This window comes from Mobula birostris, chromosome 4 (genome assembly GCF_030028105.1).
Source record: "Mobula birostris isolate sMobBir1 chromosome 4, sMobBir1.hap1, whole genome shotgun sequence".
Classification (NCBI taxonomy): Eukaryota; Metazoa; Chordata; class Chondrichthyes; order Myliobatiformes; family Myliobatidae; genus Mobula; species Mobula birostris.
Genome location: NC_092373.1, coordinates 173,746,942 through 173,773,140, shown reverse-complemented (window position 1 = coordinate 173,773,140; position 26,199 = coordinate 173,746,942). Strand labels below are relative to the sequence as shown.

The window sequence follows — 26,199 nt, the reverse complement described above, 5'->3', positions numbered from 1 at the left end:
TTACAGTGTGCAGTTAACCAGCCAACCCACACAGTCACTGGGAGAGCATGCAAACTCCACAGAGACGGCAAACAAGGTCTTGGACCCCTTGGAGCCACGAGTCAGTGGTACTACCTGCCGTAACTGGGTGAAGTGCAGTGCCTTAGATTTCTATGGTGCCTTTCACAAGTTATGTGAAGCCATATGAGATTATACTGTGGGTGTGTGGACTGGGAGGAGCTTTCTGCAGGTGTCATGACTGGTGTGGAGCAGAGGAACCTGGTGTTCAGTGACATATTCTGTACCAGCCTCCACCCCATGCCTTTTATTCAGCCCAGACCAAGTGATTGTCGATCTGTGGGATGCTGCTGTGTGGTGTTCAGAATGTGCCTCTCTGGAACATCAGAGTGAGTTCAGCATGCATGTGTCTTCGTGAAATCAGATTCACCGTGAGAGATCAGCAGGCAAGGGAACAAAGAGAAACATAATAAACTAGCTGCATCAGGGCAAAAAACAACCTGTAACTCAAAACCAGAATGGAAATTCTGTTGCCATCAGATATCTGTGCAGCCAAGAGGCTGCTAACGGAAGCCTTGTTAGCAGGGTCTGCTGCCTTGTATGAGCTCTTACACTGCACGACCACCTGACTGAATGTCAGTGAGACTGCACTTTTTATGCTGTCCGAGCTGCTATACTATAGGAAGGAAGTGATTAAGCTAGTGAAAATGCAGACAACGTTCAGAGGTATGTTGACACAAGAGATGAAAGGTGCTGGATTCTGGAGCAACACTCAGTCTGCTGGAGAAACTCAGCAGGTCAAATAGCATCAGTAATGGGAAAGGAACTGTCGACAATTCGGGATGACACCCTGCACCAGGACCCAAAACATCAACTGTTGCTCTTCCCCACGGATGCTGCTCGACCCGCTGAGGTCCTCCAATAGTTTGCTTTTGACAAGCATGTTGCCAGGACTGGAGGGTTTGAGTTACAAGGATAGAACGGACAGGCTGGGGCTATTTCAAAGGTTCAAAGATTATTTTATTATCAAAGTATGTATGCAGCGTACTACCCTGAGATTTGTCTTCCCAGGCCTCAAGCTCTTCCACCTCCTGTCTGTAGGCCATCTCATCGTTGATAGCAATAAGCCCCACTGCCATCATCAGTGAACTTGACAATCAGATCTGCCTGCGTTTGGCCTATTGTCCTCTGGATTTCTCCTCTCCATATACAGTTGAAGTCAGAAGTTTACATACACCTTAGCCAAATACATTTAAACTTAGTTTTTCACAATTTCTGACATTTAATTCTATAAAATATTCCCCATCATAGGTCAGTTAGGATCACTACTTTATTTTAAGAATGTGAAATGTCAGAATAATAGGAGAGAGAATGATTTATTTCAGCTTTTATTTCTTTCATTACTTTCCCAGTGGGTTAGAAGCTTACATACACTTTCTTAGCATTTGGTAGCATTGCCCTTAAATTGTTTAACTTGGGTCAAATGTTTTGGGTAGCCTTCCACAAGCTTCTCACAGTAAGTTGCTGGAATTTTGTTCCATTCCTCCAGACAGAACTGGTGTAACTGAGTCAGGTTTGTAGGCCTCCTTGCTCGCACACGCTTTTTCAGTTCTGCCCACAAATTTTCTGTCGGATTGAGGTCAGAAAATGGTGTCAAGTCTGGTTCATCCTTGGGAGCAATTTTCAAACACCTGAAGGTACCACGTTCATCTGTACAAACAAGTATAAACACCATGGGACCACGCAGCCGTCATACCGCTCAGGAAGGAGATACAATCTGTCTCCTAGAGATGGTGCGAAAAATGCTAATCAATCCCAGAACAACAGCAAAGGACCTTGTGAAGATGCTGGAGGAAACAGGTAGACCAGTATCTATATCCACAGTAAAACGAGTCCTGTATCGACATAACCTGAACGGCTGCTCAGCAAGGAAGAAGCTACTGCTCCAAAACCACCATAAAAAAGCCAGACTACAGTTTGCAAGTACACATGGGGACAAAGATCTTACTTTTTAGAGAAATGTCCTCTGGTCTGATGAAACAAAAATTGAACTGTTTGGCCATAATGACCATCGTTATGTTTGGAGGAAAAAGGGAGAGGCTTGCAAGCCGAAGAACTCCATCCCAACCTTGAAGCATGGGGGTGGCAGCATCATATTGTGGGGGTGCTTTGCTGCAGGAGGAACTGGTGCACTTCACAAAATAGATGGCATCATGAGGAAGGAAAATTATGAAGCAACATCTCAAGACATCAGCCAGGAAGTTAAAGCTCGGTCGCAAATGTGTCTTCCAAATGGACAATGACCGCAAGCTTACCTCCAAAGTTGTGGCAAAGTTGCTTAAGGACAACAAAGTCAAGGTATTGGAGTGGCCATCACAAAACCCTGACCTCAATCCAATAGAAAATTTGTGGGCAGAACTGAAAAAGTGTGTGCGAGCAAGGAGGCCTACAAACCTGACTCAGTTACACCAGTTCTGTCTGGAGGAATGGAACAGAATTCCAGTAACTTACTGTGAGAAGTTTCCAGAAGGCTACCCAAAATGTTTGACCCAAGTTAAACAATTTAAAGGCAATGCTACCAACTACTAAGAAAGTGTATGTAAGCTTCTAACCAACTGGGAAAGTTGGTGATGAAATAAATAAAAGCTGAAATAAATCATTCTCTCTACTATCATTCTGACATTTCACATTCTTAAAATAAAGTTGTGATCCTAACTGACCTAAGACAGGGAATGTTTGCTAGGATTAAATGTCAGGAATTGTGAAAAACTGAGTTTAAATGTATTTGGCTAAGGTGTATGTAAACTTCTGACTTCAACTGTACTTACCTAAATGGCTTTTAAATGTTTCTGATGTTCTTGACTCAAACATTTGTTCTTTCCAAATAGACACCACCCTTTTCAAGAAGAGGCTGCTGCCCCAATGTCCCTTCTAAGTCCCTTGCCTCTGGACCTATGCCCTCAGAATTTGAATTCTGTCAAATTCAGAACCTTTCAGAAACCTTTGAAATTGTGGTCTGAAACAAAGATGTAATGAGACAAAATAAAATAATAACTATAATATTAAGCTGTTTGTGACATGGTTGAGAGCTTAATAATAGTGTTTTGCCAGGGATAGTTCCACCACTGTCCAACTGCTCAAGGGGACAGACAAATGAACAGAAGCAGTTTGAATATCACTGACATATCATCAAACATTTTGTTTTGTGGCAGCAGTACAACACAATACATAAAAGTGCTGTAAGTTACAAGACATAAATAGTGGAAAAGAGGAATAGAAAACAGTGAAAAGGTTTACATTCTGAACAAGGTCTCACAGGAGTGGTCAGATTATGGGGCTGTATCTGATCCCAGGTTCAGCTGTGTCTTTCTAATTGTACGGAAGCAGCAGCTTGGTGAGCCAGTCAGGATTGGGAGGAGAGTTAAACTTCTCAGGAGGACTCCCACTTGCTGAAAATTTTCCCAAATAATGCCTGGCTTAGTGTGCAGGATCCCCACTCACTCATCTCTTCCTCTGTTTACAACCCCCCCCCCACATCAGATCCGGAAGCTGATCAGTGACTTTGCCATCATCCTGACCATTCTGATCTTCTGCGGCTTGGATGTCCTGGTGGGAGTCGACACACCAAAGCTAATCGTGCCAAGCGAGTTCAAGGTATGAGTCTTTCTGTGTCCATCTCTGAAGCATTCTCAATGCGTTTCCGGGAGTTTAAACTGATATTGGCTGCTGTGACTGACCACTGTTGATAAAGACTCCTGAAGTTTCAGAACATCTGCTCATTGTCTTTCTCATAAACATTCAGCTGCGTGAGGCTGTTCTGCCTCTCCTGGCTCTTTCTAATTACAATCAAATTAATGACACTACCAGTTAGTGTTTTCTAGATGTTTATCTATTTCTCTTTAGAAATTTCCTATTGAATCTGCAACTGTCAATCATTGCTGGACACTGCTGCAAAAGGAAGAGTCAGTCTCCCCTTTGCTCCTTTAGATCCTTTGCTGATCCCTGTGACTGTGTTTCCTCTCATCACTGGGATGGCATAGTGGTGCAGCAAGTAATGCAGCTCCGGACATCCTGGATCAATCCTGACCTTAGATGCAGTCTCTCTCTGTTACCTGGTGGGTTCCCCGCCGGGGCTGAATTTCATCCCACATCCCAAAACTGTGAAGGATTCCCTTTGTCCAAGCGACAGATCATGTGAAACCACTGGTCCGCAGACTGTGCCCACAGTGGTTGGCTCTCATGGAGTGGCAGAGCTGTACAGCAGGGCAATGGACCTCCTGGCCTACCTGCCCCATGTGGACCATCAACCACCCCTCCACTACATGAGGGGCAACTTACAGTGGCCAGTTGACCCACCAACCCCCACATTTTTGAGCGGTGGGAGGAAACGGAAGCACCCAGGGGAAACCCAGGTGGTCACAGGGAGAACATCCAACCACCAAACAGACAATGCTGGAGGCCGGGATAGAACCTGCGCAGCTGGAGTTGTCGGGCAGTGGCTCTGCTTGCTCCCCATTCCACTTCAGAACACAGAACAACTGGGAGGAATTGCACCAGGCGCCCACTCAGAGCCCTTGATGCATCCATTCTGAGCCGCCAGCAGCTTTATCAGAAGGTAAAGCATTGAGGTGGCGTGTGGTTTGTTCAAGAAAAGACCTGACGGTCACATACCATGTACAAGGAGGCTGTTCCACAATGCCTGTGCCAGCACTCTGAAGCAGATGTCTGGTACAGCTCAATTCCCACTGCTCAGCAAACCTTTTCAAAACTTCCTGTTAAACCGGCCCTCTCGGGTCGAGCTGGAGATGCCAATGGTAGCTGTGCAGATAAGGTCGGCTGGACTCGGTCCGCACATCAGCAGTGCACACTCACAAAAGGGCACATGTCAGGTGCGGTGAAAAGAAACTTAAACTGCCAGCTTTAGTTTCAATGAGCACCATGCCATCCGACACAGATACAATTGGGATCAAATAGTCAGCGAGTCTGCCTTACATGTACAACCCTTCCTCGGTCACAGAGATGAAAGGGTGCTGATGAAGTGTCTCGGCCTGAAATGTCGACTGTTTATTCTCCTCCATAGATACTGAGTTTTGTGTGTGTTGCACAAGGATGACAAAACCCTTCCCCCTGAGGGAAGCCACTGGTCAGTCTGTCTGTGTACTCAGAGTTAACGTGCTTGGAGGGAAGAAGAGGAAGTGGAAAGGTCTTATCTCTGACTCTAGCCAACAACAGATGATGAAACTTCTGTCTTCCTCCCCCTTCGAACGAGGGAGCCACATTGGCTATTTCCCAATCTATTGATGACTCCTGCAATTTGAGAAATTTCGGCTGAATGGCTCCATCTCCTTTAAAACCCTGGGTGCAGGCTGTCAGATCCTGATGACTTGATCACCTTTACAACCTGTGAGATTCTCTAATACTTTCTGCCTTGTGACTGGGATTTTTTACAAATTCCTCCGCATTACAGATATTTGCTGTGACTTCCACTGTGAAGACTGGTATAAAGAAATGGCCTAGCATATCTGTTATTTCTTTGTTCCAGTTACTAATTCACAAACATTGCTCTTTAGAGCAGGGGCTCCCAACCTTCTTTATGCCATGGACCCTTACCATTAATCGGGGGGTCCATGGACGCCAGGTGGGGAGGTTCCACACGTGCCTTAGCCCCCTCCTTCCGATGGATATATCCATAGGAATTCTCACTACTGGTTTTGGTCTTACACCCATATTTTCCTCTCCAAGTCAGTCCTCATCCTCAGGAGCTGGTGCTCAAATCTCCACTCACTCTTCTGTATAGGGCACAGGCCAGTCCAATCCTTCCTTTCTGGGTGTTGTAAATGTTCTGAACTGCTTCTAATGCATTAACGTCCTTTCTTCAATGAGGAGTCAAATCACACCAAAGAACAAGTCGAGAAGATGGTGGCACACTTGGCTGCTGTGGCCACTCCAGGTCCATTCAAAGGTGTACTTGTATGTTCTGTACATCTTTTTTACAATTGCAAGTCACGACTGGATACTAAAAACATCAAGTTCTGCAGGACTATCTCGTCAATGAGTTGCTTGATAATGATGGAGCTGGACTTGCTGTGTTTTGTTGTTGTGTTGTCACCTGGACTTGTGTACCATTGTGTCAAGGCGGAGTGTGATGCAACAAACAGAGCCAGTGACTGCCTTAGACATTTTTATTTTAATTGCAAGACCCTGTTGACCATTGGTAGTGTAGAATACTGCAAGTCCAGTTCACTGGTTCATTGGCGAGACCGACGATGAGGAAACTGTGCTGCTTCGGTTATGGCGAGGATTAGGCCCATGCCACAGGATCGACTGTTGCATCAGTCCAGGGGAAAGATACCAAAATTGGTGTGAGAGAGAGCAGAGGTGTGAAGGATGCACTGGAGTCCATGTTGGTTAGGGGTTGGTCTCGCCTGTTGGTGCTGCCCTCTAGTGTTCGCTCAGCACTGCTCTCTGGTGTTCACTCATTGCTGTCTCCGATGTTAACTGTGTGGAAGAACAAGCTGGACCAGGACAACTTACCATCAATTTACAGTCATTCTACTCTGGGACATGGGGAAAATTTTTTTCTTCTTTGTGACTACGTTTTTGAAATCATAACCATATGTGCTACTTGTGCAGTGTGCTGTGTGCTGTTGATAATGGGTATTGCACCTTGGGCCCGGAGGGACGCCGTTTCGTTTGGCTATATTCATGTATGGTTGAATGATTATTAAACTTGATCTTGAATTTGAACTAAGACAAAATGTCCCTAACTTTTACCTTCAATTCCATCAGCAATAAATGGTAACTTTTTATTAGAACATTGAATGTAGAAGAGGAACAGGGCCTTCAGCCCATGATGTTGTGCTGAACCAATTAAACGAGTAATTAAACAGCTGACAAAACTGATCCCTTCTGCCTACACACGATCCATATCCTTCCCTTCTTTGTACATTCATGAGAACAAAAGGAATAGGAACAGCAGACGGCAAACTGGTCGGTTAAGCCTGCTTTGCCATTCAATAAGATTACGACTGGTCTGGTTGTGAACTCCACCTACCGACTCTTTCCCCATAACTCATAATTTCCCTGCTATGTTAAAACCTAATTACCTTAAATATATTCAATGAGGTAGCCTCTATCGTTCCCCTAGGCAGAGAATTCCACAGATTCACTCCACTCGAAAAAGCATTTTCTCTTCATCTCTGTCCTAAATCTATTCCCCTGAATCTTGAGGCTAAGTTCTCTAGTCTCACTCACCAGTAGAAACACTTTTCCTGTCTCTGTCTTATCTATCCCTTTCATAATTTTATATGTTTCTATCAGATACCCTCTTATTCTTCTGAATTGTAGGCAACTCAATCTCTCCTCATAGGCTAACCCCCTCATCTCCGGAATCAACCTGGTGAACCTCCTCTGCTCTGCCTCCAAAGCCAGTATATCTTTACCGGAGTAAGGAGACCAGAACTGCATCTGCTTATCTAAGAGCCTCTATTGTACTTGTCTCCACCCCCACCCTTGGCAACACATTCCAGGCACCCACCACTCTCTGGGTAAAAAAAAACTTGTCCTGCACATCATCTTTGAACTTACTCCCTCTCACACTAAGTACATGCTGTCTGGTATGAGCTATTTTGACACCGAGAAAAAGATATTAGCTGTCTAATTTATTGATTGGCTTTCATAAATACTTGCTGTACTTGCATCTGAGCCTTTAGTAAATCATGCTGAGATCCCTCAATCGTCATCGTGACTATCCCTCGAGGTTGAAGATGATGGTCTTCGTTCTGTTGATCTATTTATGGGCTCTCAAGTGGCTTATGAGTCCAATCTTGGCTTTGAAAGTTCTTCGGCATTCAGGACAGGTAGTTCCAGATGGCAGATCGGACTTCAGTTGTTGCTGTCTCTCTTTACATTTTCTTCACTTTTCTTCTAATTCTGCACATCTGTTGGCTTCAAAAGTTGCTGTTCCTTCTTGGATGATGGCTTGCCAGAGTTTCCTGTCCTTGGCATTGGTTTCCCAATTGTTGATGTCGATGTTACATTTCTTCATATTGGCTTTTAAGACATCTTTGAATCTCTTCCGTTGTCTGCCTCTTTTACGGTTGCCTTCTTTAAGCTGGGAGTAGAAGATTTGTTTCAGCAGATGTTCGTCTTTCATCCGAACAACATGACTGCTCCATCTTAGTTGGTTCTTGATGACGTAGGCTTCACTGCTTGTTCTTTTTGCTTCATTTAACACGCTGACGTTGGTTCTTCTATCTTCCCAGCTGATATTTAAGATGTTCCGAAGACAGCATTGATGGAGCTTTTCAAGTGCCTTCAGATGTCGTCAGTATGTTGTCCAGGTTTCTGATGCATACAGGAGCGGTGGGATTACCACTGCTTTGTACACTAACATTTTGGTGTCTGTTCAGATGTCATGATCATGAAAGACTCTTGTTCGGAGATGTCCAAAAGCTGTTCCAGCGCATTTAAGATGATGTTGGATCTCGTCACTAAGGTCAACATTGGATGAGAGGTGACTTCCAAGATACGGAAAGTGGTCCACGTTTTCCAGGGTTGTTTCGCCAAGTTGAATTGATGGTTCTATCCAATTTGTCTCAGTTGGTGACGGTTGGTAGATGATCTGTCTTCTTGGAATTGATGGAGAGTTCAAGTTTTGTGTATGCATGGTTGAAGGCAGTCAGAATCTGTTGTAGGTGGTTTTCTGAGAAAGCGGCAACACTGTTGTCATCTGCATATTGGAACTCGATGAGGGAACTCGTGGATGTCTTGTTTTTGGACTTGAGACGGGCAAGATTGAAAAGTCTGCCATCTGTTCTGTAGACAATTTTGATTCCTGGGGGTAGGTCGTCCTTAATAATGTGGATGATTGTCACAATGAAGATGGTGAGCAAAGGTAGGGCAATCACGCATCCCTGTTTTACTCCTGATCTAACTTGAAAAGGCTCACAGTTACTGTTGCTGGCCATGACTGTGGTAAGCATGCCATCGTGAAGGAGTCTCGGGATTCGAATGTACTTTTCAGGGCATCCATAGGTGGATAGGACATCCCATAGGGGTTCCCTTGATACTGAGTCAAAGGCTTTGGTGAGGTCGATGAATGCTATATACCAGGAATCCCCAACCTTTTTTGCACTGCAGACTGCTTTTATATTGACAGTATTCTTGCGGACCAGCCGACGGGGTGGTGGGGGGGGGGTATAGGGTTGCCAACGGACAAGAGTAGCAGTCAAATACATTGTGTTTACCCCGAGAAAGACTGCATTAACCATGAAGCCTTGTGCGGGCACCAGTGCACATGCGTGTACGTGCCGATTTTTTTCCTACAAATCGTTTTTGACGATTCTGTTTGGGGGTGGGGGGCGGTGTTAGTCACGACCGGAATATAGGTGATAAGTGGCTAATACACTCAATTTCATTTCTAAAAGGGTTTATCTAACAAATTTAATATTAAACACAGCGCATATTTTCCTCACATGAATATAGTGATAAGTCAATTATCAGGGGAGGACAGCGGAGCTTGAAGTAAGTGTTGAACGAACTTCCAGTAGAAGTGGTAGAGGCAGGTTCAATTTTATCATTCAAAGAAAAATTGGATAGGTACATGGACAGGAAAGGAATGGAGGGTTATGGGCTGAGTGCAGGTCGGTGGGACTAGGTGAGAGTAGCGTTCGGCATGGACTAAAAGGGCCGAGATCGCCTGTTTCCGTGCTGTAATTGTTATATGGTTATATGAGTCACTTATAAGTCAATAGCATCATAACATTTTAAGTAATGTTTGGATATTAAACACACAGCACATATTTTCCCCGTATGAACATATAAGATAATTGCAACACACCAATATCGCTGAATCAGTGGGAGCCCTGGGCTTGTTTCCCTGCAACAACACGGTCCTATCGAGGGGTGATAGGAGACAGCGATACTCGAAGGGGGTATGTCCAGTCTATTCCGCAATTTAGTTTTCGTTGCATTCATTGCAGAGATACTTTGGAAATGGAAGCAACGTTTTCAGTGCTTTTGTGGCTATCTCAGGATATTTAGTCTTGACTTTGATCCAGAATGCCAGCAGAGATGTTATGTCAAACATACTTTTCAGCCCACCATCATTTGCAAGCTCGAGGAGTTGATCTCCTTCCCGCGCTAACATGGATGACGCGCGGGTAATGACCTCGCGTGTGTTCAAGCTCAACAGTGGGCGTGACAGGAATGAGGAAAGGTGCAGCTGACTCATATCGCCAAATCATATCGTTTCCTCGCGGCCCGGTAGCACATACTTTGCGGCCCAGTACTAGCCCGCGGCCCTGTGGTTGGGTTGGGGACCGCTGCTATATACAAAGGTTGAAGTTGTTCAGGACATTTTTCTTGTAGTTGTCGCATTGTGAAGATCATGACGGTTGCTCCATGTGATGGTTTTTCAAGGTTTTGATGGCTTCCTTGACTTCTTCAAGTGTTGGTATTTTGCTTAGGGAGTCATCAACGGGTTGTTTTGGAATGTTGTTAATCACATTCCTGTCAAATGAGACAGTTTGATTTAGAAGATCTTCAAAGTGCTCCCTCCATCTAGAATTGATGTCAGCATTGCTCTTCAGGATGGTTGAACCATTTTTGCTTTTGAGGGGGGCTTGACCATGAGTGGATGGGCCAAAAATATCTTTAGTTGCGTTGAAAAAGCTTCAAGTGTCGTTGGTGTCTGCTAGTTGTTGGATTTCCTGAGCTTTCTCCCTCCACCATTGGTGTTTCGGGTGCTCTTCTGGACTGCAGCCTTGCATTCCTGATAGCGTTTCCTTTTGGTAGCCGATTGTTGGTCATTTTGTAAGGTGATGAAAGCTTTTCTCTTTTTGTCGATGAGTTGTTGGAGTAGTTTGTTGTTATCATTGAACCAACCCTGATGTTTTTTCGTCTTGAACCCAATTGTTTCTTTGCAGTGGGTGGTGATAGCATTCTTCAATTGATACCAGTGTTCTTCTATAAATAGTGGGATTTGTTGATGCAGTTGTTCTTGAAGATTTTGTTGGAACTTCTGTACATTAGATTAGATTATGAGGACACGCAGTCCTCTTTTATTGTCATTTAGTAATGCATGCATTAAGAAATGATACAATTTGTTCCTCCAGAATGATATCACAGAAACACAAGACAAACCAATACTAAAAAAAGCTGACAAAAGCCACATAATTATAACATATAGTTACAACAGTGCAAGCAATACTGTAACTTGATAGAAGAACAGACCATGGGCACGGTAAAAAAAAATCTCAAAATCTCTCGAAAGTCCCACCATCTCACACAAACGGTTCAAGGAAGAAAACTCTTCCTGCCATGAGCGACCAGCACCGCAAACTTGCTGATGCAGCATTCTGGAAGCACCTGACTCTGAGTCCGTCCGAAAACTTTGAGCCTCCGACCAGCTCTCCGACACTGAGCAACGAGCACCATCTCTGCCGAGCACTTCGACCCTGGCCCCGGCAACAGGCAGTAGGCAAAGCCAAGGATTTGGGGCCTTCCCCTCCAGAGATTCTTGATCGCACAATAGCAGCGGCAGCGAAGCAGGTATTTCAAAAGTTTCTCCAGATGTTCCTCCGTGCTTCTCACAGCTGTCTCCATCAAATCTGGATTGTGCGCAGCCTCCTACTTCACAAATACGATATCAATTCGGAGAAGCCGCACATGCTGCGTCGCACCGCCATCTTCTCCTCCCCTCCATGGTTCATGTCTTGAAGGATGTCAACATTGAATTTCTTAATAGTGTTCTGATTTTGATGTTTCCTTTTGGGCCGAATCTTCATTCTCATGGTGGACGAGATAAGTCGATGGTCTGGCCAGCACTCGTCGGCACCAGTAACAGCTCTTGTTGGTCCTGAGATCGTACGATGATGTAGTCGATGAGGTGCCAGTGTTTGGAGCGTAGATGCTGCCAGGAGACTTTGTGCCTGTTTTTCTGGCAAAATAGAGTGTTTGTGATCACCAGGTTGTGTTCAGCACATCTGGTGAGGAGGAGTGTTCCATTGGTGTTGACCTTGCCAACTCCTTCCTTGCTTATTATTCCAGTCTGGAGCCTATGATCTTTCCCGACTCTGACATTGAAGTCTTCCAGGAGAATGATCTTGTCGTTGTTGGGAACAGAGGAAAAGATGTCGTCAAGTTGAGCGTAGAAGTTCATCTTTACTTCATCTTCAGCGTCCAGAGTGGAGCATAGGCGCTGATGATGATGGCGTGTTGGTTCTTGACAAGCTGGATTCGCAGAGTCATGAGACGTTCGTTGATTCCCAGTGGTTGCTCTGTCAGCTTCTGAGGTAGGCTGTTTCGGATGGCAAAACCTACTCCATGGATCCTCGGTTGTTCAGGATCAAGTCCTTTCCAGAAAAAGGTGTATTGGCCTTGCTCTTCCTTTAGTTGCCCTTCTCCAGCTCTGCGGGTCTCACTCAGAGCAACAAGGTCAAAGTTGAATTTTTGGAGTTCCCCGGCAACAAAGGCAGTTCTCCTCTCTGGTCGGTCTGAGTTTGTGTTATCCATCAGAGTTCGTATATTCCAGGTTCCAAATGTCATAGTTTCACTTCTCGATGTTTTTTGACCTCATCATGGTGATCACTCTGGACGTGGCTTTCCGGACAGGATGGGGTGAAGCAGACTATTTTTAGGGCACCTTTTCTAGCCCCTTCCCAGTTCAGGGTGAGCAGAATGGATCCTAAGTGGGGCTGCTCAGATGTGAATACTGCTACCGAACAACTTTCTTGCTTCTGTCCAAAAGTTGAGCGACAGAATCAAGTATTCACTGCTTTCGTGCCGGTTCTTGTCCAGGAGCTTCCAGCCATCACATTGCTTGCTCCCATCGCCCTCCCCCGATCGCCGAAAGACTTGAAGAAGTGGCCCACAGAGTGAAGATGCCTGAGCGTGTATTTGTTTAACGTGTACTTGATGTTGCACTCCAAGAAGCACACGATACTTCACAAATCAACCAACTGATTCCAATGGCATGGAAACCACAACGATTGGAGCTGTTGGACTTGTTGCAGCCTTCATCCGCCTTCACAGCCGTTGAGTTCAAAGTAACTTTGTCCACCTGTTCCACCGTTGAGGTCTTGGTTGGATTGTTCCTTGTCAGGGACCTCACTCTCGACCTTACCGCCATGGGTGACCCTACCAGGAGCATAGCTCCAGACGGTATCACTCTCGGGATCTCAGGACCACACAGGCTTCTCCACCACGACAAGGTGACAATCCACGGAGAAGTCAGATCCCTCAATAGCTGTAATCTCTCGCTATTTCAATAATATGCCTCCTTTTCATTTTATTTACCAAAATGAGTAATTTCACATTTTCCCCACATTACACTCCTGCTACCTGATCTTTGCCCACGCATTTGACTTGTCCATAACTATCTGCAACCGCTAAGAGGCACAGAGTTTGCCAGCGTGGAAATGAGTCATTAGGCCCAATCTAGTCCACGCCGACTAAGATGCCCCGGTTCCGCTGACTAACCAGGTGGTGGCGTGGCTTAGTATCTCAGTCAAAAGAGGCAGCACACACTTCATTTGACACTTGGGCATTGGCACAGATGTTCTGCTGAGACATCCTGTGTGGGAGGTTGAGCACATGTTTCCACGGATGCGGCCCGACCTGCTGAGTTCCTCCAGCGTGTTGTGAGTGTTATTCTCCTGGGGGTGTCATCCAGCGACTGACATGACCCACATGACTCTGGCAAAGGTGCAAGGATGATTGATCTTGGGGTTCTGTGCTTCATCGTACTGTGATTATAATTCACTTGGAGCATTGTCATCAGTTTTGATCACCCTTTTATAGGAAAGATGTTATTGAACTAGAAAGGGGGCAGAAAAAGGTATATTGGGATGTTGCCTGGACTTGGGGGGCCTAAGTTACCGGGAGAGGATTTTATTCCCTCGAATGTAGGGGGTGCCTGACAGAGGCATGTATGGTCATGTATGATCATGGGGGCATACACAGCGTGAAGCAGATAGCCTTTTTCCCAGGGAAGAGGTGCCAAAATAAAGTGGGAAAAGGTTAAGAGCAGAGGCAAGGAATTTATGAAGGACATCAGGGGCAGCTTTTTCATACATAAGGTGGTGCATGTTTAGAATGAGCTGACAGAAATTGTGGTTGACCCAGGCACATAAGCAATGTTTAAAAGCCATTGAGGTAAGTACATGGATAGAAGATGTTTAGAGAGCTATAGGCCAAATATGGGCAAATGGGACGAGCTCACAGGGAAACACAGTTGGCATGAATTAGTCTGGCTGAAGGGCCTCTTCCCATTCTAATTGACTCTATGACTAATTCAAGTTAATGTGTTTTTGCGGGGGCGGGGAGGTTGTCGACAGGAATGTGTGTTCCTGATGATGGTTATTGCCTTGTTTTCTAACTTTCTAACTTACCGTTCCTCCCTCAGCCAACCAACCCAAAGAGAGGCTGGTTTGTGCCGCCATTTGGAGGCAACCCGTGGTGGGTGTGTCTGGCCGCTGGCCTCCCAGCTCTCCTTATCACCATCCTGATCTTTATGGACCAACAAATCACAGCCGTCATCGTCAACAGGAAGGAGCACAAACTAAAGGTCAGCATTTGATGTTTCTTGGTGATCTGATGGGGTTTGGTCCACTCATTGTCTCATCCTAAGGGTTTTCAGTTGGTCAGACTCCTCTGCTTTCTGCAGGGCCAGTCATGAATGTTTTTCCAATTTCCAGTGGGAAAGTTTCCACTGACTCCCGGAGTTATACTTAATTGCATGCAGGATATGGAAATCTTTATCCAGTTTTCTGGGGAACATTGGCACTGAGTTCCCGTTGTTATAGTTGAACGCATGCAATATATGAATAACGTAGGTGACCTTGTAGCGCAGTTATAGATTGGCAGGTATGATGTTGTGGGCATTACTTAGTCGAGGCTGAAAGAAGATCATAGTTGGGAGCTTAACATCCAAAGATACTCATTGTATCGACAGGACAGGCAGGTAGGCAGAGAGAATGGCGTTGCTCTGTTAGTAAAAAATTAAATCAAATCCTTAACAAAGGTGCCATAGGATTGGATAACATAGAATCCTTACGAGTCGAGTTAAGAAGCATAACCCTAATGGGAGTTATAGACAGGCCTCTGAACAATAGTCAGAATATGGGCGACAAATTACAACGAGAGGCAGAAAAGGCATGTTAAAAGGGCAGTGTTATGATAGTCATAGAGGATTTCAGTATACAGGTAGATTAGTAAAATCAGGTTGGTGCTGGGTCCCATGAGAGGTTTTTAGAATGCTACAAGATAGCTTTTCTAGAGCAGCTTATGGTTGAACCTACTAGAGCATCAGCTATTCTGGATTGGGTGTTGCGTAATGAACCGGATTTGATTAGGAAGCTTTATCTTAAGATAAAGGAACTCTTTGGGGGACATAGATCACAATATGATGGAATTCACCCTGCAATTTGAGAAGAAGCTGAACTCAGATGTATGAGTATTACGGTGGAGTAAAGGGAATTACAGAGGAATGAGAGAGGAGCTGGCCAAAGTTGATTGGGAGGGGGCACAAGCAGCAATGATGGCAAAACAGCAGTGGCTGGAGTATCTGGTTCAATTCGGAAGGTACATCCCAAAGAAGAAGTCGTCTTCTAAAGGCAGGATGACACAACCGTGGCTGACAAGGGAAGTCAATGCCAAGATAAAAGCAAAAAAAAGGCATATAATAGAGCAAAAGTTAGTGAGAAGTTAGAGGATTGGGAAGCTTTTAGAAACCAACAGAAGGCAACTAAAAAAGCCATAAAGTTGGAAAAGATGAAATATTGACATAAGCTAGCTAACAGTATTAAAGAGGATACCAAACATTTTTTTTTCCGATATATAAAGAGCAAAAGAAAGGTAAGTATAGATATTGGGCTGCTGGAAAATGATTCTGGAGAGTTAGTAATGGGGGATAAGGAAATGGCAGACAAACTGAATAAGTATTTTGCATCAGTCTGCACCGTGGAAAACACGAGTAGTATGCTGAAAGTTTGAGAGTGTCAGGAGGTAGAAATTAGTGCAGTTGCCATTACTAAGAAGAAGGTGCTTGGGAAACTGAAAAGTCTGAAGGTAGATTAGTCACCTGGACCAGATGGACTACATCCCAGAGTTCTGAAAAAGGTAGCTGAAGAAATTATGGAAGCATTGGTGATAATATTTCAAGAATCAATAGATTCCAGCATGGTTCTGGAGGACTGGAAAGATACAAATGTCACTCCATTCTTCAAGAAAGGAGGGAGGCATAAGAAAGGAAATTATAGCCCAGTTAGGCTGACCTCAGTAGTTGGAAATATGTTGGAGTCGATTGTTAAGGATATGGTTTCGGGTTATATGGAGGCACATGATGAAATAGACCAAAGTCAGCATGGTTTCCTTAAGGGAAAATCTTGCCTGACAAATCTGTTGGAATTCTTTGAAGAAATAATAAGCAGGATAGACAAAAGCGAATTGGTGGATGTTGTGTACTTGTACTTTCAGAAGGTCTTTGACAAGGTGCTAACATGAGGCTGCTTAACAAGTTAAAAATGCGTGGTGTTACAGAAAAGATGCTAGCATGGATAAATCATTGGTTGATTGGCATGAGACAAAGAGTGGGAATACAGGGAGCTTTTTCTGAATAGCTCCCAGTGACTGTTGGTGTTCCGCAGGGGTCAATATTAGGACCACTTCTTTTTATAGAAACCATAGAAAACTACAGCACAGAAACAGGCCTTTTGGCCCTTCTTGGCTGTGCTGAACCATTTTCTGCCTAGTCCCACTGACCTGCACACGGACCATATCCCTCCATACACCTCCCATCCATGTATCTGTCCAATTTATTCTTAAATGTTAAAAAAGAACCCGCATTTACCACCTCGTCTGGCAGCTCATTCCATACTCCCACCACTCTCTGTGTGAAGAAGCCCCCCCCCTATATTCCCTTTAAACTTTTCCCCCCTCACCCTTAACCCATGTCCTCTGGTTTTTTTCTCCCCTTGCCTCAGTGGGAAAAGCCTGCTTGCATTCACTCTATCAATACCCATCATAATTTTATATACCTCTATCAAATCTCCCCTCATTCTTCTACGCTCCAGGGAATAAAGTCCTAACCTATTCAATCTTTCTCTGTAACTGAGTTTCTCAAGTCCCGGCAACATCCTTGTAAACCTTCTCTGCACTCTTTCAACCTTATTTATATCCTTCCTGTAATTTGGTGACCAAAACTGAACACAATACTCCAGATTCAGCCTCACCAATGCCTTATACAACCTCATCATAACATTCTAGCTCTTATACTCAATACTTCGATTAATAAAGGCCAATGTACCAAAAGCTCTCTTTACGACCCTATCTACCTGTGACGCCACTTTTAGAGAATTTTGTATCTGTATTCCCAGATCCGTTATGTTGTACGTCGATGATTTGGATGATGGAATTAATGGCTTAATGAATTAATAACAGAAGATATTATCCTCTCTGGTTCTTTCTCAGAATATCTTAAATCTTTCAATTGGTATAATCCATGTTTTCTGACTCTATATGTTTCATTAACCCGAATCATTTGTAATCCTGAAACTCCTATTAAATTTCCTCGTCTTCAGCCAACAACCCCTGGACAGCCCTGAAACCATTCTGTAGCCCCACTCTAATGTGTCTGGGCTGCAAGTTATTGGTGTCATCAGCTGGGGACTTAGGTTTCTGAGGTCCAGGCACTTGGTTTTAGTGACCATAAGATCAGCTCGGCCATATGGGATTCAGATGCTGACTGGGAGGACCATCCTGCATCAGGATAAAGGGTTATCTGTTGGCTCTGCCTTCACACACCTGTCTTTCCAGGAATTTTGATCACTTGATGCCAGGCCCTTCTTGGCAAGAGTTCGTGCTGACTTTAATCACGCAGAGGAACACGTCTAGCAGTCCTTCTCTAACCCCACAGCGATGCGAGATCTCTGCTCCCTTTCACCCTAGAACACAGGGCAGGAACAGCCCATTGGCCCACCATGACTGCTGACTAAGATACCAATCTAAACTAATACCATCTGCTCGCACGTGGTCTATACCCCTTCATTCCCTGCCTGTTCTTGTGTCCGTGCAGACTTTGGCCTCTTGCTCTGCCCTTTAGGCCATTATTCAACCACTGGTTGCCACACCTACGGACAGAGCACCAAATTCGGGATTTTCCTCCCATAGACCTCTGCTACTTTGAGATGTCCCTTGACCTTATCTCCTTGGCCACATCTTTAGTTACTGCTGTAGCGTGGAATCAGCTTGATTTTGTTTGATAGTACTCCCCGAAATATTTTGAGGTAATTTTTCCATGCATTTTATGTAAACAGAAGCTGCTGTTGTTGAGATAGTCCTCTACCAACTCAATGGACAGGGCAGCAAAACTATGGGGAACTCTGCCAACTGGGAAGTTGCCTTTCAAGCCTTCACCATCCAGACTTGGAAATATATTGCCATTCCTCCCCTGTCTCTGGGATCAAAATCCTGGAACTCCCTTCCTAACAGCATTGTGGGTACACCCACACCTTAAGGAGTGCAGAGCTTCAGTAAGGAAATTCCCCACCACCTTCTCGATGATGGGCAATTAAAAGCCTGTGAAGCCCACGTTTTCATACAAAACGAGTGGTTGGATTGAACTTAGATGCCTAGAAAGAGAGAAAAAGCAGAAATAGTGTTTTAGGGTGAACTCGGCTCATCGACATTCACCATCATAAATACTGATTGAATGGTGTCAGTAACCTTTCCACCCTCCTGTGCCCCCACTCTCACGCCTGCCTCTTTCACACTTTCAGTGTACCCCTCCCTAGGAACAAGCTGACTTTAAGCTATTTCTGCCTTTTCTCTGAAACAATGAGGTAATCGGGGAGGTGGCTGTGTATCCCAGAGCAACTGGAGCGATTGCAGTCAGATAAAAGGCAAGAATAGAGATTGCAGCCACTTAAAAACAATTCCTGTAGAACAAGAAAAAGAAACAAAAATGTAAGGCGTTGCTAATCCTGCTCTATTTTACACTAGTTCCGAAGCTGACTGCCAAGAACAGGTCAAGGCAGCTTCACGCAAATCAGTGATGCTGAAAGAAGTCAGCGGTGGATTGTGCATCATCAATAAGCGAAGGAGGAAATGTTCCTGAGTCAGGCTGGTCATGACATCCAAGGCAGCATGGACTTGGACTCCCACTGGAACTCCCACTACCAATCACTGCTCCTCTCAACTAATTCTACAACCTACAGACTCACTTTTTTAAGGAGTCTTTACAACTAGATACGTTAGGGGCATTTAAGAAAATCTTAGATAGGCATGCGGATAGTAGAGAGTGGAGGCCTATGTAGGAGGGAAGTGTTACATAGAGTAGATTAAAAACATCGGCACAACTCCATGAACTGAGCTGACCCTCCTGTACTGTGCAGTAATGTGCTATGGTCTCAGTATTATTTCTTATTTGCATTGTTCGTCGTCTTTTGCTCATTGGGTGTTTGTCAGTCTTTGTGTGTTTATGTATAGTTTTCGTGAATTCTATTGGCTTCTTTTCCCCATCACTGCCTGCAAGAAAATGAATCTCCAGGTAGTATATGGTAACATGTACTCTACGTTGTTTAAATACTAAATTTACTTTGAATGTTGAACTTACCATCCAATATCACCATGGGAACACCTTCACTGGAAGGTGGTTCACCCACCCCAACTTCTCAAGAGCACTTAGGGATGAGCAATAAATGCTGGTCCTGCAGGTAGTGCCCAACTCCTGGGAACTAATCATCGGGTCTGTGGGAGGAAGGCAGGGTATCTCTACCTGATGTGAGCCTCGCGTAGAATCACAAGGAGCAACCACATCACTAACCTACCATTTGGCTCAAGGAGCCTTTCTGTCAGCAGGTCTCTTCCTCCCACGACCATTTGTCTTTACGCCTGCCTCCTCATTTAGTGTCGTAGCATCATACAGCACAGAAAGAGGCCCTTCAACACAACTCATCCATGACATCTAAGATGCCCATAGCTAGTCCCATTTGTCTGAGTTTGACTCAAATCCCTCTATCCTATCCATCTACCTGATAATTTTTTTTTAGCGTGTTAATGTATGTGTCTTAATCACTTCCTCTGGCGAAAAAAACTTTGTATCAAAACCCCTTACCTCATTAGGTCATTCCATATATTGACCATACCCTATGTAAGAAGTTACCCCCGCATTTCTATTAAATCTTAGAACCCCAACACTCTGGAAAAGCTGTGAAAAAGACTGTGCCTTCACCCTATCTGTGTCCCTCATGATTTTATAGACCTTTATGAGTTTACCCATCAGTCTGCTATGCTGTAAGGAATGAAGTCCTACTCTACCCACCCTCTCCCCTCTCCCTGTAACCCAATCCCTTGAATCCTGGCAACGTCCTTATAAATCTTTTCTATGCTCTTTCCAGCTTAATGCTATCATTCTTTTAACAGGATAACCAAATTGGTACACGAAACTCCGGATGTGGTCTCACCAGTGTCTTGCACAGCTGCAAAATGGCAGACCAACTTCTATACTCAGTGCCCTGACCGGCGGGGACCAGCATGCCAGAAGCCTTCTTCACCGCCTTGCCTACCTGTGATACGTTTCCAGGGAACAATGAACTATGTTTAATGCCACAACTGTGACATAGATTCTGCGTTCTCTGTTTTTGCAGAAAGGGGCTGGCTATCACCTCGACCTCTTTTGGGTGGCAGTCCTGATGGCTATCTGCTCCTTCATGGGGTTGCCGTGGTACGTAGCAGCCACTGTCATCTCTATTGCCCACATTGACAGCTTGAAGATGGAGACTGAAACCGCAGCACCTGGAGAACTGCCCAAGTTCTTGGGAGTCAGGTGGGTAACATTTCCTGTGCTGGGCTGGGAAGCTGGGATTTGTGCAACAAATGTGTGATACAAACTGCTTATCAAGGATAGAGATCAGTGCATAAGCAGTCTCTGCTACTATTCAGTAACCTCTGAGCTTCCATCTCAACTCACTTTACTCTCCAATTCCCATATCCCTTTTTCTAAAATGCAGAGAGGATATGGGGAATATTGCCTCAATGGAGAGTCACACGGCATGAAAACGGACCGTATGCCCAGTTGGTCCATGCCAATCAAGATCCGCCATCCAACTTAGTACCATTTGCCAGCATTTGGCCCATAACCTCCTACAAGTCCATGTACCTGTCCAACTGTCTTTTAAAAGTTGATTATAGTACTTGTCTCATCCACTTCCTGGCAGCTTATTCCACACAGATACAACCGTTCATGTTAAACAAAAAATTGCCTCTCAAGTTCCTATTTAAATCTTTCCCCTCTCACCTTAAAACCATTTCCTCCAGTTCTTGATTTCCCAAATCTGTGAAAATGACTTAGTGCATTCACCCCCTCTGTGCCCTTCGTGATGTTATAAGATTACCCCTCAGTCTCTTACACTCCAAGGAAAACAGATCTGGCCTGTACAACCTCTCCCTATAACTTAGTCCCACAAGGCCTAGCAACAACCTTGATATCTTCCCAGCACTCTTCCCGGTTTAATAACCTCTTTCCTGTAGCAGTGTGACCAAAACTGAAAACAGGACTCCAAGTATAACCTCAGCAGCATCTTGTACGCGACAGCAATATCCTCCCAATTTCTGTACTCATTATCCTGACTGATGAAGGCCAACCTGCCAAAAGCCTCGTCAGACCAGGCCAGCGAGATAAGGGAGGCAGTGGGGTAACCAGGATACTGAACCAACCAGGGCTAAGAGTGTGTGACAACAAGGACAGCAAGACAATCAGGCCACTGAGATAACTAGCGGTCCATCTATGCTTATGATGGTGAGGAAACCAGGGACAGCTCCTGAGTTGACTTGGTGCCAGGATCTTCCACAACTATCTGAGAGAGGGGGTGGGCTCTCAGTTCAACACCTTTGAGTCTGTTCCTCTGGCAGTGCAGCACTCCATCTGAAAGAACCTTTGTACCCAAATCCCTGAGCTCGTCAGCAGTGTAAGTACATCACTCCAAACTCCACCGTCACGTGCTGTAGGATGGGGATGCTCAGTGAACCAGACAACCACAATTCCTGTTTTGTAAAGTTCTGTGAGTTTTAAGCTGACTTCCTTGTTGAGCTGCTGCTGATTTGCTTTGTGTCCAGGGAGCAACGAGTAACGGGTGTTGTTGTCTTCATTCTGACTGGAGTCTCTGTCTTCTTGGCTCCCATTCTAAAGGTACCTTATTTAAACATTTATTAATTTAAAAAGAAATGTTTTTATGTGTTGTAATTGACTGCACAATTGAACACCATTGACCCACTGTGTTTCTGTTGTCTCTTTGTTGACGTTTCAGTTTCCCTCTGGTAGGAGAACACCATTTAACCTACTGTGTGTCTCATGATCGCAACAGGAAATTAGTAACACAAGCTAGGCACATGTCTGCGCGTATACACACACACACACTCACCCTCAAAGGCACAAATATATGTACACAGTTACTCACGCAGTCAAACATGCAGAAATCAATGCGAGCATACATACACACACACACACGCACACGCATAGAGAAATTGTGAACTGCTGCTTTGTTTCACTGCTACAGCACACTTCTGCCTCCTTGTGACAATTGTGTGCCAGTGCTTCAAAGACATATCGAGCAAACTGACTCGTGCTATTTGTTGAGGCTTACCCACCCTCAAAATGCTAAAAAGATTTATTTTCACTTTGGAAAATCAACACCTTCTCCTACTGTGGGTTAAGGTGGACTATGAGGTGTGGGATTCTCTACCCACTGTGAGAGAAATGCTGTCCATGTGTTTGCTAAGCCCTGAGAGTATTTTGATGGGGTGGGGAAGGTGAAGATGATCCTGATTGAAGGTATGACAATGATCGTTATGATTTGGACCCTGTGCAGTCTGGAAGATCAGGTGGGCTGATGCACAAATATCTGTCCAGCACTCCTGGTGAAGCTTGCTTCCCCTATCCAAACAAACAAACAAACACACACACAGTGCTCTGTCTGATGGCTATAGATAAAGGAATTGGTTATTAAATGGGTTTATTATTGCCACGCGTACCAAGATTATGTATTGCATTGAACTGCAGCTGCTAAGTTAACAAATTTCACATCACATGCCGGTGATTATGAACCTGATTCTGAAGATACAGTCAATGCTTTGTTTTGAATGCCATCATAAGTTACATGAATGTGGTAGAAGGGATAAGCAATAACAACATTTAGATTATATGTTGTAATTAAAGAGAAACTTCAGGCAAGCAAACCATAATGTGCAGTGGGCATGTCGAGGTAGATTGTGAGGTTCAGAGGTCCATTCCAGAACTTTTATAGCAGTGGGGTAAAACCTGCCCTTGACCCTGATGGTATGTGTTTTCAAGCTTTTGTATCTCCTGCCCAATGGAAGTGGGAGAAGAGAGAGTGTCTCGGATGGGTAGACTTTGACTATACTGGCTACTTTTCTAAGGTATCGAGAAGTTCAGACAGAGTCAATGGAAGTAAGTGAGGCTGGTTGGCATGGTGGACTGGGCTGTGTGCACCACTTTCTGGAATTTCTTGCGGTCTTGGGCAGAGCACTTGCCATACCAAGCTGTGATGCATCCAGATAGCAACACACACAAAAAATGCTGGTGAACGCAGCAGGCCAGGCAGCAACTGTTGGAAGAGGTACAGTCGATGTTTTGGGCCGAGACCCTTTGTCAGGACTAACTACTTTCAGTTAGTCCTGACGAAGGGTCTCGGCCCAAAACATCGACTATACCTCTTCCTATAGATGCTGCCTGGCCTGCTGCATTCACCAGCACTTTTTGTGTGTGTTGCTTGAATTTCCAGCATCTGCAGATTTCCTCATGTTTGCATCCAGACAGAATGCTTTCTATGGTGTATCTGTAAAAATTGGTGAGGGTCTACAAGAGCATGCCAATTTCTTTAGTCTTCTGAGGAAGCTGAGGCACTGGTGAGTTTTCCTGGCCATTGTGTCTCCATAGCTGGACCAGGACAGGCTATTAGTGTTGTATATACCTAGAAACGTGAAGCTGTCGACCATCTCCAGCTCAGCATCACTGATGCATTGAGGGGTATGTGTTCTGCCCTGATTCCTGAAGTCAATGACTAGCTCTTTGCTTTTGCTGACGTTGAGGGACAATCTCTTGTCTGATCCCCTACTGGTAGTCTGTCCTGTCATTATTGGAGATCCAGCCCACTAGAGTGGAGAGTCATTTGCAGATGGAGTTAGATCAGAGTAACATGCGCTTAGAAGGCACACCACAGCTTACAGACATCTCAAACACTGCACAGCCAGTGAGATGTGTAGGGGCTGTAATAATGAAGGAAAGGTGTTAGCTGATTGTTCAAGGATAAACATCAGCCCAAACGTCAGGAAAATCTCCCTTGGTTCCTGTGTAGTCTTTTTGTGTGTAGCCGAGAGCATTTGGAGCCTCCGTTTTAAACCAATGGCAGCATCCAAAGGAGCCACAGTCTTAAGAAGGCGGAATCCGGCATCAAGGGTCCCCTCCATCCAGATCATGACCCCTTCTTGCTGTTACCTTCAGGCAGGAGGTACAGAGCCCGGAAGCCCCACACCACCACTTCCAGGATCAGCCACTTTCCTGCATCCAGCAGGTTCTGGAACTGACCTGCACGAGCCCTCGCTCAGTCACAGAACACTATGGACCACATATTGTCTCGGTTTGTTTTTGTATGAAGGTCTTGCTTTTGCTCGGTCACTGTACGGTATCATTTTAAGTATAATTTATATTTTGTGTTGTCTGTCCTTAAATACTTACGATACTGCTGTGAGCAAGTTTTTCATTGTACCTGTACCTCGCCATACTTGTGCTTCTGACAATGGGTTCACCGTGACTTGACCTGACAGACCGTGCCCACGACTGTACTGTTGCGTTTGTACCCCACCTGTGTTACTATGACTTCTTTCTTGCTTCTAGTTCATCCCGATGCCAGTACTCTATGGAGTATTTCTGTACATGGGTGTTGCCTCCCTGAATGGTGTGCAGGTGAGTAGCCACTGTTCCGAGTTCACAGTACTCCAGACAAACTCCCTTGTGGTTATTAGGCCATTATAACCTTTACGGTTGGAGTGAATACCTATGGGGCGAATATAATCAAAGAGGTGTACAAAATTATGTGTATCGCTAGGGTGACTCCATGCAGGCTTTTTCCCCTTGGGTTGGGTGGGACTAGAACAAGAGGTTTATAGTGAAAGGTGAAATATTTACGGGGAACCTGAGAGGAAACTTCACTCAGAGGGTGATTGATGCTGGTGTGGAACGAGCTGCCGGCGGAATTGATAGAGGTGGGTTCGATTGTAACAGTTGAGAGAAGCTTGAATAGGTAACATGGATGGGAGGTGTTGGGAGGGATATGTCCTGGATGCAGGTAGGTGGGACTAGGCAGAAGATCAGGTCAGCATGGATTAGATGGGTCAGAGGGTCTGTAACTGTGCTGTAGTTCACTATGACCATAACTAAAGAGATTCTCCCTGAAACTCCAGATGACTTCAACCACCTTGAGCCAATTAATGGTGGTTCTCCTTCAGAACGGTTGATGACAAGAAACTTGTCTGCGTGAGTTTTTAAAGTGGAAAAGCCGCTGCAGTGGGGCAATTCCACTCTCTCAACCTCCAGAGTCTCGGTCCAGTGGTACGAGCAGTCATCACAACTGGGGTCTTCCTTGGTTGCAGTGGATGGCCGTGACTTCTGTGCCTCATCATGCCCTTCGCTCTCCGCGGAACGTTGCAGAAACCACCTTCCTAGCTGCTGGGTCTCACTGTAGATCTTGTCTGCCCAGTCCGCGGGAGCTGACTTTATGTGCTAGAACAGGCATGTCCCTTTATCACTGGGTTAGTGGGGCTTGGCTACTGTCACATGCAAACAGCTACTTGGAGCCTCAGAAGAGAGCTGAGTGTCCGGTGGGGACCAAAGATGAGTGAGCAGCTCCAGGTTGGACACAACAAGCCCCTTCACCAGAGGTGCTACCCCTCTCTGGACACCCCATATCTCCCTATTAATGGAGCCATAAAGTTATACAGTAAGGGAATAGGCTCCTCAGCCCAATTCATCTATGCCAAGCAAATTGCCTATCTCAACTATTCCCATTTGCCTGCATTTGCCCCCTAGTCCTCTAAATCTTCCTTATCTGGACACATGTCCAGCTGCCTTTTAAACATTGCAATTATATCCATTGCTCGTACTTCCTTGGGCACCTTGTTCCACAC

At 45.0% G+C, this 26,199-nt stretch overlaps 1 protein-coding gene across 5 annotated transcripts in view; it reads left to right on the top strand.

Annotated features, from left to right (window-relative positions):
- Positions 1 to 26,199, top strand: part of LOC140196760 (electrogenic sodium bicarbonate cotransporter 1-like) — a 220,145-nt gene that overhangs the window by 170,446 nt on the left and 23,500 nt on the right. For all 5 annotated transcript variants that reach the window (XM_072256490.1, XM_072256492.1, XM_072256489.1 and 2 more), the window contains 5 exons: positions 3,538 to 3,651; positions 14,405 to 14,566; positions 20,646 to 20,824; positions 22,114 to 22,186; positions 24,911 to 24,979. In XM_072256490.1, coding sequence (XP_072112591.1) covers positions 3,538 to 3,651; positions 14,405 to 14,566; positions 20,646 to 20,824; positions 22,114 to 22,186; positions 24,911 to 24,979 — 597 coding nt within the window. The remainder of the gene's footprint in view (positions 1 to 3,537; positions 3,652 to 14,404; positions 14,567 to 20,645; positions 20,825 to 22,113; positions 22,187 to 24,910; positions 24,980 to 26,199) is intronic.